The sequence below is a fragment of the Diachasmimorpha longicaudata genome, chromosome 7, assembly GCF_034640455.1.
Source record: "Diachasmimorpha longicaudata isolate KC_UGA_2023 chromosome 7, iyDiaLong2, whole genome shotgun sequence".
NCBI classification, from domain to species: Eukaryota; Metazoa; Arthropoda; class Insecta; order Hymenoptera; family Braconidae; genus Diachasmimorpha; species Diachasmimorpha longicaudata.
Window position 1 is genome coordinate 8,254,773 of NC_087231.1, and position 15,095 is coordinate 8,269,867.

Consider the following 15,095-nt stretch of genomic DNA (forward strand, 5'->3'; position numbering starts at 1 on the left):
AATTTTTCAACTACTTTTTGCTAAGACCTAGGGTACCAAAAAAATTACGACAGTTTCAATAACTCTCCCGGTACTATATAATACTTTTTTTCAAACGTGCAAATGATCTGAAAATTTTTCTCAGTGTGGCAATCTATAATTCTTTACGAGAAGAATTCTCCCATTTTTTTCCCACGTAGCCCTTGAAAATTTACGTAGAAAGGTCCCTTGACACATCTCCCTGAGCCCCTCCGGTCCGGAGGTATTTGCTGATTAATAACTGAGTGAGTTACAGACTTGCTCAGTTTTTCCATTTGATCACTTGAGAGTCTCACGGCTTTATGAATATATAAAGAAGAATGACCCATCGATTTCGCCCTCCACAGAGTCAGTGCAGCATAACATCAGGATTCCTCAAGCCCCCGGACAACAACAACCACAAATATGCAACAAACAATCTGGTGGGAAGCCAGACATTGAGACGAATGAGCCCCGGTATATCGACATTCTCGAATTCCTCACCATCCCGTGAATTATCAAACACAAGTCCACCCAGGATACGCAGAGGATACTCCTGGCGTTTGTCTAGGCCATCAATCTGTCGTAAACGGTGGTCACAGAGTGATGAAGAACCACCAGCCCAAGCCACTATTTTGAACAATGGTCGTAGCACCAGTGGATCAAATTCTGGGTAAAGTCATCATTGAAAGGGCTTTACTGTTCATTTAGCTTTGAATACATTTTGAGAGAAGGGAATGTTTATCAGAATATTTCATGATTCGTCACATAATGTCGTCGATACTTTCGAATGAGGATGTCTGCATCATTTCAATTTACCAGACAATTTCTTGTATTTATATTTTTCTCTCATCACGTAGATTGTGCACCGGTGAATACATGGGCTACAACGGTGGATACCTCCACGGTTCAATACGCAATGACACGCAGAGAGATGCACCCAACAACCGTGCTACTATGATTGCGACCCACAATCGTAGCCTCAGTCCTAACAATTCTATCAGGAGTCATAGCTCGTCAATAGGGCATTGTTATACGACTTCTCATCAGGTAGGTGGATACAAAAAGGAGTTCCTCTTTTCATTGAAAAAATTTCTATTTTAATGAAAGTACACTCTTCATCGAATGTTCAGCCTCCCTCACCTCCCCCTCTACCGTCCCTTCCAGGGTTTTCCATTATTTTTCCATTTTCCAGTCCCCTCATTTCAATTCCATTCGATTGCATCTGCAACTGAATAGGCCCCTCACCTTGAATTCTTTTATTGAATTTATAGATGAGATGGATTGACGATTTATCTCGAAGAAATTCACTTCGTAGCTATGACATTGTACAGGCTCACAAGGTTTTACCCTACGAGGATATTCCATCCAGTACAACACCACGAACAATCAATAATTTGACAATTGATACGGGTGCATTACCGCGCATAAAGAGAGTACAAGATGATACCGAGAACGACAGATACTCATCGCACAGTGAACATACACCCCCATCAAATGGTGGTGGTAGTGCAAGCAGTGTTGAGAGAATTAAAAAAATATTCATGTTTTTCGAGCCAAAGGGTTGTATGAAAGAACGAGACGAATACTCATTGTACATATTTTCACCAAACAATAGATTTCGTATGTGGTGTACATGGTTTGTCGATAGAAAATGGTTTGACAATGTTGTACTTGCATTTATTGGATTAAATTGCATAACACTTGCTATGGAACGCCCTACAATAACATCAGACAGTCGAGAGAGGGCATTTCTTGCCACTGCCAATTATGTATTCACCGTTGTATTTGCAATCGAGATGTTTGTTAAGGTGAGTAGTGGCAATAATTCAGTTTTCCCATGTTTTTACAAAAAGCAATTCCCTAATTGTAGTAGCTGTTTCCCAAAATACAGGGCTCTTAATTACTGTCAACTTGAAACTCCTCGTCAAGTATTTTGCCACTGTGTAACACGCTAGCAAACAAAGGCAAGCCAATTTGCCTAATTGTTCAGTGATGTTGAAAAATTAAACCACAAAATGCATTTAACGATATTTCACCTTTTACCTTCCATTAAGCAGAATCGTGCATGAGCCACTGTTTTATTCAGCCTGTAAAAATGGATGCAAGTGTGTTCTGTTATGTTGAAGTACCATACATCGTGTAGAACAACCTGAATCCGGTATTAAAGGGAAACATCTGTTACTTGGGAAAAGTAGCATGAGAATTATGAAATATGACAATGAAAAATCATGTTCAATATATCGTAGTATCTCTATTGAAGATATTGCGAGTAATTTCCTTTGGTAATATAATTGCAGGTGGTTGCCTCGGGGATGCTGTACGGTCCAGATGCCTATTTTACCTCTGGCTGGAATATAATGGACGGTTCCCTCGTTATAATATCAATCGTTGACTTGTTGATGTCCTTAATATCGTCCAGCAGTCCACGTATATTTGGAATACTACGTGTTTTTCGTTTACTGAGATCACTGAGGCCTCTACGAGTTATAAATCGTGCACCCGGTTTGAAACTAGTGGTGCAAACGTTGTTATCATCCCTGAGGCCAATTGGTAATATCGTTCTAATATGCTGCACATTCTTCATAATATTTGGTATACTTGGTGTGCAGCTATTCAAAGGGGCCTTTTTTTACTGCGACGGTCCTGATATTAAAGATGTACACAATAAAACAGACTGCTTGAAGGATAAGAGAAACGTATGGGTAAATAGAAAGTACAATTTTGATGATCTCGGTAAAGCTCTTATGTCACTCTTCGTATTATCATCGAGAGACGGTTGGGTTAATATTATGTACACGGGATTGGATGCTGTTGGTGTTGATCAACAACCCGAGGAGAACTACTCAGAGTGGCGTTTGTTGTATTTCATAGCATTTATTTTGCTCGTTGGTTTCTTCGTATTGAACATGTTTGTTGGTGTTGTTGTTGAAAATTTTCATCGTTGCCGTGAGGAGCAGGAGAAAGAGGAGCGAGTACGGAGAGCTGCCAAGAGAGCACTGCAGATGGAAAAGAAGAGACGCAAAATGCATCAACCACCTTATTATCAAAACTACTCAAAGCCAAGATTACTGGTGCACAATGTTGTAACATCAAAGTATTTTGATCTTGCAATAGCCGCTGTTATTGGATTAAATGTTGTAACAATGGCAATGGAATTTTATATGATGCCAAAAGCCCTGACATATGCGTTGAAAATATTTAATTACTTCTTCACTGCTGTATTCATTCTTGAATCTATGATGAAAGTACTCGCATTGGGCATTAAATTGTACATGAAGGACAGATGGAATCAGCTTGACATTGGTATTGTTATACTGTCCGTTGTTGGAATTGTACTTGAGGAGCTTGAATCCAAGATAATACCGATAAATCCAACAATTATTCGTGTTATGCGGGTCTTGCGTATTGCAAGGGGTCAGTATTGATTTTGTAACTGTTGGATTATTTTTATTTCAATAAGTTTTTATTGGCCCTCATAAATTTAATGACTTTTATTATGTCGTATACTTGCAGTTCTGAAACTACTAAAGATGGCAAAGGGAATAAGAGCTCTGTTAGACACGGTGATGCAGGCATTGCCGCAGGTGGGAAATTTGGGTCTCTTATTCTTCCTCTTGTTCTTCATATTTGCAGCGCTCGGGGTGGAGCTATTTGGTCGGCTTGGTGAGTCATTAATTTTAATCGTATACGGAGGATGAAGTAGTTTCAACTATTGATTTCACGATACTTTAATTACAATCTCGTTCTCCCTTTTTTTTTTCTTCTCATTTTATCTGTGCAGAATGCAGCGATGAACTACCGTGTCAGGGTCTCGGTGAGCATGCGCACTTCAGTAATTTTGGCATGGCCTTTTTGACCCTCTTCAGGGTAGCAACCGGTGACAATTGGAATGGCATTATGAAGGACACACTACGTGATGATTGTGACGATTCCACAGACTGTGTCAAGAACTGCTGTGTCAGTACAATAATAGCACCGATTTTCTTCGTTATTTTTGTTCTCATGGCACAATTTGTTCTTGTTAATGTTGTGGTTGCGGTGTTGATGAAACACCTGGAAGAGAGTCACAAGCATCTCGAGGATGAGCTCGACATGGAGATGCAGTTGGAGCGTGAATTGGCAGCCGAACAGCAGGAGTTGCTTGAGAGGGCTGAAGCCGAGGAGGAGGAGAACGAGAGACAAGAGTTGGCTGCTGAATTGGGATTGGACGTTGGAGATGAGGATCTCCTCGAGAAACTACGACTGAATGGCCTCGACAGATTGCGAAAGTACGACGACTTGGCTGATAAACGTATTCGTGAATTTCATGGTGAATACCTCAAGGAGAGATTACGGCCAGGCCTCTCAAAAGTTCGATCGTTACCATCCAACTTCATTTACAATCCACCAACAGAGAGACAACTCCACACCGATGATTCGTCGAGCTCAACAACACGTAGAAGCAATCGCCGAAGACGTAGCTCATCGTATCGTGGTGTGAAACAGTCGAGGATGAATCTCAAACGTCGTCAAACATTCCACTCGCAGCAGCGTGGACCACTGCTGCCCAACGTGACGCACTTTGAAATAGCCGAGATACCGAGACCCGTGAATAATCTCTCGATACCACGAATTATACCCCAGAGAAGTCAATCACCCCATGAAAGCAAATATATTCGTCCCGAGATGGAGCACGATGTCGAGAGAGTGTCCCTGGGTCTCGAAGTGAAGACGATAGGGAGAAGGCCATTCGATGAGACATCACAGACTGCTGACACAAGTCTTAGTGTACCATCGAAAGCCACAAATTACTTATTAACCGTTGTTGACAGCCCCGACAGTCTGCGTTACGGGGCGAAAAGCCGCAGGCCGGATGTAACTAAGGATGAACCACTTGGGAGACTCGAGCCACCCGAAGATCTCGACGTTCACTCTGTAATTAATGAGAGGAGACCGTCCAAATTCAAGATCACGAGTGATTACACAAAGACATACACTGATAATGATAATGAACAGTTCTCGTCGTCTCAGGGTACTAATATCGATGAGTTATACGTAGCAACGAGTGTTAGGGATGATGGGGTGAATGATAATTCTGCTGGTACAAGTGATCTAGATATAACTGAAGTTAATAAAGTTATTTGCACACCCGTTAGAGATCTAGAGGCTGAAGTTAATATTTATGTTGATGAGGATGTTGATGATAGTTCATCGGGTAGTTCTGGTGAGCATGGTAAAAGTATAAGTATCATTGTCGATCCAAGTGCTTATTTAGAAACAAGCACTGGTGTTGTTGATGAATCATCGCAGATTGATGATGTTATTAATGAAATAAGAGAGAAATTTGACGCGTGAAACATAATTGAATATCGGTGTGTACGAGTATGACTCGTTAGTCGGTGATAAATCTTCCATAGTCTGTTTATAAAAAAAAAAAAAAACAAAATGAATATGAAAAATTAATTTGTATTAGAGTTTAATGATGAGTCATATATAGGTGATTACATAGGTAATAGGTAGGTAATTGTAAATGTTACGTGGGAGTTATTGAATGTGTGCTGCCTCAAGTAAACATTTGATTGATGAAATTTATTGAACGATTTGGAGAAATATAAAACAATGGCACGAGAGATGCGTAGTGCATGACAATATAGACGTCGTTCGTGAAATGAGAAAAACAAAAACCTCTTCGTTTGTGTAGAATTCCTCGATTTTTCTCGTCTCGAGTGGTGATGGAATTGGGAGGATATTCCGGGGGTGGACTAAAATCGCGATGTTCTGACCAATGGTTGAGGGTGTCTTTTTTTTTCTTATAGAAAACAAACAAATGTAGCGGAAACTTAGTCTCAAGTGAACAACAATACGTAGAGGACAATCAGAAATGGTGAGCTTGACAAATGACGTTGATTCCTCGTTAATCAAGGGATAAAGAATTGTGAGAAGGGGAAGAAACGTTGAAACGTAAACGTTACCACACTTCTTGTACTGCGTATTTCGAATGCGCCCTGTGACTTGTATGTAATGATCAATATGTTACATTGGAAAAACTAACGTAAACTCAAAATCAATGGAGAATTGTATTATTCTAATACTTCCACAGTGCTCTGCCATTAAACAAAAACCATTGACAATCTTCTCTCATTATTCACGAGCTAAATGTCATGTTCCTCTTTTACACATGATACTCGTTGAATTTACGTAGGAATTGCTAGATTAAATAACTATTGACTTTTGTTTTTAACGGAATAACCAAATTTCGGGGATGAACTTTAGGCTATTGTCCTTTATCGTCCAGCGAAATGAGAAAACCAATTGTTCCATTGTAACCAAATTAAGAAAAAACTATTTTCTGCTTCTTTCGGAACATTTAGAAACATTTCTCATTAAGATCTGTGATATATATTTCAATCATAGAATATTTCCTGAAAAAAAAAAATACCAAAACAAATGTGGACAAAAAAATATGTCAAAGCGCAGCCGAAATAACTGAAAACTGTTGGAGGAGTCATTCATAGTAAACTTTACAAATAAAACTAAGAAGTTGGTGAATTGATGACACAAAAAAAAATATGAAAATCAACGCGAGAATAAATATGTTGAAAACCAAAAAAGCAATATAGACAACTCTACAATTGTACATAGAATATTCTATCTACACTCGATGTGCAGGTTTATTTTGATACTACAAAAGTATAGATAATTAATATATTGTATTGGAGTATGAAACTGTATGCCTTCGCGTTCGTTGGCGAGCGTTCGCACGGTGACGGTGTCGCAGTTCTAAAGGTAAACAAATTGCCTGGACAATCGGGATTAAATTGTACTGGGGATTGACGTTATCTTTTTACGCCATTCCCTGCACTTTTGCCTCTTCTATATGAGACTCTCAGCGCACCGTGGCCGCTTCTTCAATGCTCTTTGCGCTTACAAGTCACAATTCGGTGGTGGAGTGGTACAAAATTATATTTTTAGACTTACTTTATATTTTGGGGATTAAGGGCTGAACCCAAGATTGGAGAAAAATTTTACGTCTCCAGGCGTAAAAGATAAGCCGCTGGTCGGCATTTGTCAGACAAAACGAGCCATTTATTTAGGTTCTCCGGTGGTATGTTTTGAAAAATTCGGAATAATTTTACCATTACTCAGACCTTGCGGAGAAAATCATATTCGCATTTTAACGTTGAAATAGAAAAGAATAGGACGGAATTGCGCTCTACGATTATTAGAATTTTTCAATAATTTTCCCTCAGTATTTATCTCTCTATGAGGCGAAGGAAGGGAAAACCTCAATGCCTTTGACATTCTATTTAAAAATAAATTTATTATTGAAATAATCTTTGTAACACCATTGAGTTTTACCACTCTACCATGAAATTAATTGATTCAATGAACACTCAATAATAACTTGTGATTTTTGGGCGTGACGACATCGCCGCGTCGATTTAGTGTAAGTCCCTCTCCCCTTCCCCTATTAGTCGTAACTTTCTACTTCTTCTAGAAACAAAAAAACCTGCACCCTTCGTAAACTCTGAAGAAAAAGGAAAAGATGAAGATCTACATTTTCCAAATCCCCATTTTCCTCACGAAAAGCTAAATAAAGTGGAATTAGAGAGAAACCGATAAATGAATAGCCTTCTCCACGACCCGAATTCGTATATGAGAAGAAACGATATGTGTGGTACTCGTAAAAATCAGTTTAATTTAATTTAAAGAAAGAATATGTGACGAGAGAAAACCACTGTAGATAATGTGCCACACCCATGTTTTATTTATTACAATGAAAACATATGAAATGAGATGCACCGGAATGCGTATTTGCGGGTGCATAAAAAAAAGTCTAATGAATAAGTAAATATATTGATGCAATCGAATGTACGATATTGCCGGGTGAATGTGAGAGAGAGATCGAGATTAATAAATTATCGGGAACAGCGCCCTAGTGTATAGCGTATACAATAAAAAATATTTAAAAATTCTAGACGAAATATTGGATCTTAAAGGGGCAAACAATGTACGTGAGTAATAAATTGAGTGATGAAATTACCCGTTAAATATGATTAATTATTCACTTTTTTCCGCTAATTTAACCTCTCATTTCTTCAATCTACTTAAAGTACCGTGCACTCGGATGCGATAAATGCAGGTGTACTCAGTACTGCCGCTGTTCGAGTGAATTTTTACTTCGACAAGTTCGTAAGGATCCTTCGCCGTGTTCTGGACTTTGAAGTATTGCACTGGTGAGTCAAAATTTTCATAGGTGAATCGACCGAACAGGAAACCCTCGGTGTCTTCTTTATATTTCAATCCCTAAATAAAATGGGAGATTCGTTAAATTTAAATGCGACAATTTTGGACATGATTTTATTCCAATCAATTATTTTTCGCAAAAAGTATTATCCACGTCGTGTTGCGAAAATCTATTGCATACTAAATTCCCGTAAAAAAGTCTGATAGGGATAGCACAATATCCTGGAGAGAATTCCCCGCACTTTCTGGGATATTCGTGGAAAATTTGATCTTGAATCGAGTTTGCCAACTTTACTACTGGAATGTGTTAACTTGGTGTTATTAAATTTAACCCCTTGATTGTTTCGATTCTACCCCCAAGCTTGAGTAAATTGCTCATCAGTCAGAACTAGTAAAGTTACCCATAGAGAGAAGTCTCGAGGTGCCGTAGAAGTCTCGCCAGTGGGAGAAATTAACGGTGAGATGTGTTCGAGTGTGACACCGGATACGTAAACGCTCCCCAGAAGTTCGATAACCACAGATCCACTGTTCCCTTTGAATGCCCAACATTCACCGGGGAGAACTCCTGTCTATCAACTCAATCACGGTTAATGTCAATTACTAAACAAATTCTTCTTTTTTTACCTGTATCACGGTCCTCGGGGTATTTCGCCTCTGGCACAGGGGCATCCCGAAGAGGGAGAGGACCGAGGCACCGGTTGCATATGTCTCGGTATCTCGTGTAGAGACAATTGATCCTCCTTTTAATTTCGGTCATAATGAACTTCAATAATTCAATAGTTTAAGAAAAATTACGTTAAAGTTTCTCAATTTCCTAGTGAGAGTAAATATCCCTAACGTGTCCGATTGAGCGGTATTTTACGGCGGAAAAATAAAATCTGAGACGTCAATGGAACGTGAATATTGAAAATGTAAATGACCTCACTGTTCATTTTGTTTCTCAATGTCCTCAAGATTGTTTAACTAAAATACAATAATTTAACGAAATGGCTAACCGGCTGATTCGAGGGCATAATCAGTGCGACCAGTTTTATCGGCATCGTAGGTCTGTATTTCCATCCTGACAACGTCCTTGAACTTCTCGCTCGTCTCAGCGCCCAGGTCTTCCGGAAAAATCCCAACAATTTCAGGGAGAAAGTAAAAATAAAGATCAATGAACATTCCGAATAATTCATGATCGATTACCTTCCGAGACTTCATTACGCAGTTTCGAAATGGCTTCCGACATTTTCGGCATAACACTGCTAATTTCCCTCAGTCGATTTTTAAGCTCATCCCTCAGCTCAATGACATTTTGTACTTCCACCTGAGGAATAATTCAACGCCTATTATTTTATGAGATTGATTCCCCATGTTAATTCGATTTACCGTGAGTGTATCCAAGTGGCCCCGGAGAATTTTTAAGTCAGATTTGATTGTGCGAAACGAACCGCTGACGGAGTATTTATCGCAGATATGAGATACAGTCATCGCTGAGGGGTAATTAACCAATTTCTGTCAATGACGTTATTGTTGATAATTTTAATCGTACGACGACTTACCGAGAAGACTTGTTACTATAAAAAATACTAGAGTACGTGTGAACGACTGACACAAAATTCTACGATTATCACTTCTGACTAGGCAACTTCCGGAATTTATACAGCAACATCCACTTCGGGAATTCATCTGGTCTTCATCGTGTTCAATATTTTTTGACAGTTGATCGTTTTTTTTTTCGTTTATAGACGTGAAAATTCAGTCAGAGTTATTGGGAATAAGGACGACGAATGATTGGTATTAAATTTGCAAATAACGACACAAGTGATTATCAATAAGGAATTCCTTTTATTATTTGGACGGGGGTTGCTTTCCACATGGAAAAAGACACATATTACACTAATCTCATGTAATACTGATTCATTGGGTTACATTCAACGTGGTACAGACAAAATATAATTTACATCGAGACGGGTGGAGCAAAACAGACACTTTTGTATTTTTTTAAACAATATTCATTACTTGGAAAATCATCAATTGAGCACAATTGGGGCGGATCACAATGGGAAGAACAATCCCATCTAATAAAACATTCGAAGAGAATTCAAATCGGTCTATTTTGCTCGACTCGTTTCTGTATGGAGTGAATATTGGAGGAAAATTGCCTCGAAAATGTCAACAACTCTAACTACATACGAAGGTTACTCGTCGAGGGATATCTCATTTATTACGAAACATATTTATCATCGGGCTATGTGTAAAATCTCATGATTCCCATACAGAGATGAAATAATATTGTATGTTGGAAGTGCATAAAGACCGAATTTTTTAAGACACATTACCGTAGCGTTCAAGTATTTTTTCCCAACCAACGCAAAATAATTCAAGAGAAGAAGATTCCCCCAGACGATTCCTTACGTTCTTCGGCAATTTTCCTCCAATATTTTTCCCATGTTCTCCTTTCAATGTCACAGACGGTGTAGATCTTAGGATCGAAGGCAAATGCGTACATCGGTAAAAGGACATCAGTATCCCCTATACATTATTATGAGTGGGCTTTGAGGGCTGAATGTATTCGCACAGTCAGCCGACTTTCAAAATCGTAATCACTGTACTGTGATTGTGCTTTCAGCAGTGCACTTACTCCTTCCTGAATTGCCTACAATCATTCAAATAATAATAAGTAATTAAAATAATTGAATAATAAAAATACTTACGTTTGATTTACACAGCGTGCTTCCAAGCTCGTAAAGTGCAAAAGCACTGATGTGCTGATTGTCATTATCAGTGTTGGGCGCACGTAATTTCAAACAATTCTTGAAGCATTTGATGGCAGTCACTTGCTCATCCAGGTAAGAGTGAGCGGCGCCTGCTATGAGGTAGGCCAAACCCGTCATGGGTTCGTCATTCTGACTATTTTTGCACTCTATACGAGCAGAAGAATCATTAAAAATGAGAATGGGTGTGGGTGTGTTTCAGCGAGGGGTAAAATTTGGGATCGACAATTCAAGTAAAAAATTACCACCATAATTTTTGCAATATCCAATAATCATTGAGTGTATCGCAAAATTAAAGATTTCTAAAGAATAGTTAAACTACACTGAACTTTCCCCCCTCCGTAATATTCCCCGACTTTAATCCCATTACATACCCGCTATCACGTTCCTCAATGAATCCATAGAACACGAGGGCATAGCATTCCACAAATAAAGTAGTTCATAAACCAAGAGTTTATAATAGGCAGGTGTATAAACACCCTCATTCTGGTCCACTAACTTCGCTGCTCGTCTCGCAACAAATGTATCCAACTGCGTCGTTTTACCCCCACCCAAAATCATAACATTAATTTCCCTGAAAGTCCTGAGCACTTCATGCGATTCACCACTCGCTCCAGAGCACACTGTAATGAAATTATTCATCATACACCTGTCAGATAGCTAAACTTAATTTCAAGGAAACGTGAGACCATTACCAGCTGCGAGATATGCGTAAATGCTCTCGCACCATCTGGAATCGTGCTGGAGTCTGGTGAAGGATTCGAAGGCTTTTGCATAATTCAAACGAATGACATAACACCAGGCCACCTCGTGAAGACAGAGCAGTTGAATTTCTCTTTGAGAGGAGGAGGACATCGCTCTGTTGTACGCGACAAGAGCTGCATCAATATTTGACTGAAATTTTGAAGGTTTGTATGAGGTTTTATGATGGGACAATTAAAATGTCTCGGCTAACGAGACGGTAAATGACCGGTAGTGCATATTTATAAACAATCTGAAGCACTTGTAGCACCATAAAACAATATTATTGGCGATTTATTTATTTAAAATTTACTGTCGCTTTTATGCGATAAATGAAGTTTTAAGTGAATGTTTGAGCACCTGGAGACGTTCAGTACGACCCGAGAAGAATAGAAAGAGAGCTCCGTTCTGATAATCCTGCTGACACTCGCTGATTAACTGCTTCGCAGCCTCGACTCCGGATTTTATATTCCAATCGTGGAGGGAACAGAATGGCCTCACTATTGTGTGATAACACAAGAGGGATAGTCTGGAATCAATTGACATCTTTATTGAATTTTCCAGTCTACTGGGTTCCCGTATGAATAGATTGATAAAATAACAAAAGGAGATGACGAATATTGGAGACTACCAGGAGCAGGGTAATCTTTTAAAAATATTTTTTACTCTTAATATTAATTAATGTACAAGAAAAAAATGAAATGTCGTCACATGTTTTAAAGTCACTCTGAGCATGAATGGCGATGTCTGATTTTGTAATTCTGTTACTACTGTAATCACTTACGTAGCAAGTGGTGCACGCATGTCTTCACTGAGCCTTGCATACATTAGAGCTGTCAACCCTGCACGTCTATCCCCCTCAAATCCCAAAAAATGGATTAACTTGAGAAGTGACGGGGGTACAAGGCTGACGCATAATTGAAAAATTCCGTAACCGAAACTGACGGCTGACATTAGACGAATCACTTCCGCCGGTTCTACAAAACTACAAAGATTCATTCATGTGAGGATATTATTCAAAGTGCACTTCGCGTATATATTTATCACCCTTAGAAATGGTTTATTTGAATGGAGCAAAGTTGGTTGAATCACATCAAAGGATTTATCCAATTTCAATGTTTATTCACATAGAATATAATCGGTTTTTTGTGCGAAAAGTTTCCCCCTTCCAAATAAATGTAAATGAATATTCTATTAGTTAGAAATTCAATCATTTTTACATTACAAATCAAATTCAAAAATCCCGATAACTAGGTCTATGTGATTCAAGTGCGTCATTTCTTCGGGAGCATTAGTATAGGTCAGGGAATATAAAATGAGTGCACAGCCATAATTAATTGCCAATTAGCGCCGTCTCATTATTTAAACTACCTCAGACTCCTCAGGGGCAATAATTCCTCGAGAGCCTGAGGATGCTTAAATACGAGACTTCGGGTTTAAACGGACTTCATCCGCTATCCTCTGACCTGCATCCACTTTTTCTCATCCTCATCTCATCTATTTCAACACAACGTACTTGTTCTCGGGCTCCTTCGTCACTCCCGTGAGCGAAAATATCATCGACAATGAATTTTTAATGGAAGACGGCGATAGTATTGGAGTGGATGTGGAGATCGTGCTGTGGTAGGAGCCAAGGGACCACTCCGAACTGTTATACCGGGAGCCCAGAAGTCCATTCTCATTATTCGTGTAATTCCCGTTGAAACCTGTGAATCACATTTGGGGGGATTGAAGATCCATAACAAACTCTTTTAGCATTGGAAAATCGGCAGGAGGCGGAGTGTATTACCCGATGGATTGATGCCGAAGGTACGTCGGTAGAGCTGGAGAATTTGACAATACGTGTGCTGATAAATTCTCCATGCCTTCCGCATCATCCATCCACCTCGGACGTAACTGCTGACTTCCTGTTGAAGAAGCACCAGCATTGCGGTACATACTTGGCTGTCAGCCAGAACAATTTGTTTCTCTAGTTTTCTTGCGTAGTCGTCCTAAATCGGAGTGTAGGAGTGAAAGATAATCTTTGGAGTTGTTGGGGATTTATTCAAAAGCGCTGGGTCACGATAATGAAGGGGATGCACACACTAGATGAACGAGTAAGAGAAATTTAACACTAGCTAGATCATCCCACGAGAAAAATGTAGCTGCGTGTGGTTCTTCATGAATGACTATGGATCGATTAATCGGAAAAAAAATAAATAAAAGTGCAGTAGCTTCGGAACAAAATAATTTGCAAAATAAGTAGAGAAAAAAAATGATTTGCCAGCGGAGAGTTTTATTTTTTCATCTTATAAAACTAATCTGTCTTTCCTAAATGGACAAGTGTCCACCAACAACAGATTCGAGAAATGGATGGCCATCACAATAACCGCTTATACCACTTCACCTTAACATCATTACTCAAACTATTTTTAAAACAAAGACCCTGAGTGTAAAGTTGAACTCACATCAGTCGGAGTAGATCCGAAAACTTTATTAGTAACGCTCTTCAACCACCCAACATCTCCAACACATTCTCTCTCTGTTTCTTTTAATAACTTCATGGCCAGCTGGAAATTCTCATCCTCATATGTCATTAGTGCGTTCTAAAATAAATCCCAGAGTCATTAAAAAGCTTCCTCACCGCTAAACTCCTGATTCAATAGACTCTACATCAATTTATAATACTCACCATGAAAAGCATGTAACAACGTGCGGTTTTCACATGGAAGCTACCATTCCTATCAGCAAACAGTACTTCTGCTTCGTCAGGCTTGTTGTTTAGGAAAAGGGCAAGACCCCTTCTAGCAACACTCCAATCCGGCTCCGAAGTTACTGCCATTATCACTTCGGATGATTGATTGTCATCAACTCAACAAACATTTTATTATGAAATCACTTTAATTGTAAGAGACCATTTATGAACATGGTTGTATCACTGGAGTTATTGTGATGCTACCGTAGGGTCAAGTAACCCATCGGGTTGTGTGCAGTAGTGCTGCCCTTCCGTTGTAACATATCGCATGAAAGGTGCATTGTATTGATTTTGGCACGAGTCGCAGAATTATACCACTATGTGGGTCATTTGTGTCCATTATTTAATCATACGTTGCTCAAGGGATACTATTCGACATGACTATTTTGTATTTGTTTAGTTTTTGTGAAATATATAAATATTACTCTCAATTGGTCACACTTCGCAAGCGCAAGTAGCAGTAAGCGCTTGCGTCCTGAGTAGTTTCGAATTTCATTAACGTCAGAGCTGGAAATTCATTAATTGGTTGAGACTTTTCCTGTAAAGGAGGACAAGTATTTGAAAAAAAGGATTCTTTTAGGGATAAAGGCTCATTTGTTCAAGAAAGTGCATTGTTGGTGTGGGCTTACAGTCTAAAA

General features: G+C 39.1%; 2 protein-coding genes across 6 annotated transcripts in view; one reads left to right on the forward strand and one right to left on the reverse strand.

Moving 5' to 3' along the window:
• The window catches only part of Ca-alpha1t (Ca[2+]-channel protein alpha[[1]] subunit T), a 37,449-nt gene extending 29,418 nt beyond the window's left edge, over positions 1–8,031 (forward strand). For all 4 annotated transcript variants that reach the window (XM_064125012.1, XM_064125013.1, XM_064125015.1 and 1 more), the window contains 6 exons: positions 366–670; positions 858–1,047; positions 1,272–1,808; positions 2,298–3,414; positions 3,514–3,663; positions 3,782–8,031. In XM_064125012.1, coding sequence (XP_063981082.1) covers positions 366–670; positions 858–1,047; positions 1,272–1,808; positions 2,298–3,414; positions 3,514–3,663; positions 3,782–5,334 — 3,852 coding nt within the window. In that variant the 3' untranslated portion in view covers positions 5,335–8,031. The remainder of the gene's footprint in view (positions 1–365; positions 671–857; positions 1,048–1,271; positions 1,809–2,297; positions 3,415–3,513; positions 3,664–3,781) is intronic.
• Positions 8,020–14,863, reverse strand: LOC135164558 (tetratricopeptide repeat protein 39C-like). Of its 2 annotated transcripts, XM_064125022.1 has the most exons (15): positions 14,395–14,863; positions 14,171–14,308; positions 13,513–13,714; positions 13,240–13,429; positions 12,508–12,708; positions 12,084–12,252; positions 11,678–11,876; positions 11,355–11,605; positions 9,768–9,945; positions 9,595–9,698; positions 9,412–9,532; positions 9,222–9,329; positions 8,851–8,966; positions 8,628–8,795; positions 8,020–8,286 (listed from the first exon to the last, which is right to left on the reverse strand). In XM_064125022.1, exons 1-15 carry the CDS (start codon positions 14,542–14,544, stop codon positions 8,071–8,073), a joined length of 2,511 nt encoding a protein of 836 aa, XP_063981092.1. In that variant the 5' UTR covers positions 14,545–14,863; the 3' UTR covers positions 8,020–8,070. The 2 variants fall into 2 exon arrangements, with proteins under 2 accessions (XP_063981092.1, XP_063981091.1); XM_064125021.1 differs by lacking the exons at positions 8,020–8,286; positions 8,628–8,795; positions 8,851–8,966; ... (2 more) ...; positions 9,595–9,698; positions 9,768–9,945 and adding exons at positions 10,046–10,864; positions 10,923–11,131 and having other exon boundaries at positions 11,357–11,605; positions 14,395–14,848.
• Positions 14,864–15,095: the final 232 nt, after the last annotated feature.

What these genes read in the sequence shown, in the direction of transcription:
- LOC135164558 (XM_064125022.1), bottom strand. Translation starts at nt 14,544, where the DNA reads ATGGCAGTAACTTCGGAGCCGGATTGGAGTGTTGCTAGAAGGGGTCTT. An exon ending in GTTGTTACATGCTTTTCATG is followed by an intron (nt 14,309 to 14,394) that starts GTGAGTATTATA and finishes GATTTATTTTAG; the next exon opens with AACGCACTAATGACATATGA. An exon ending in ATGCGTGCACCACTTGCTAC is followed by an intron (nt 12,253 to 12,507) that starts GTAAGTGATTAC and finishes AATTGATTCCAG; the next exon opens with ACTATCCCTCTTGTGTTATC.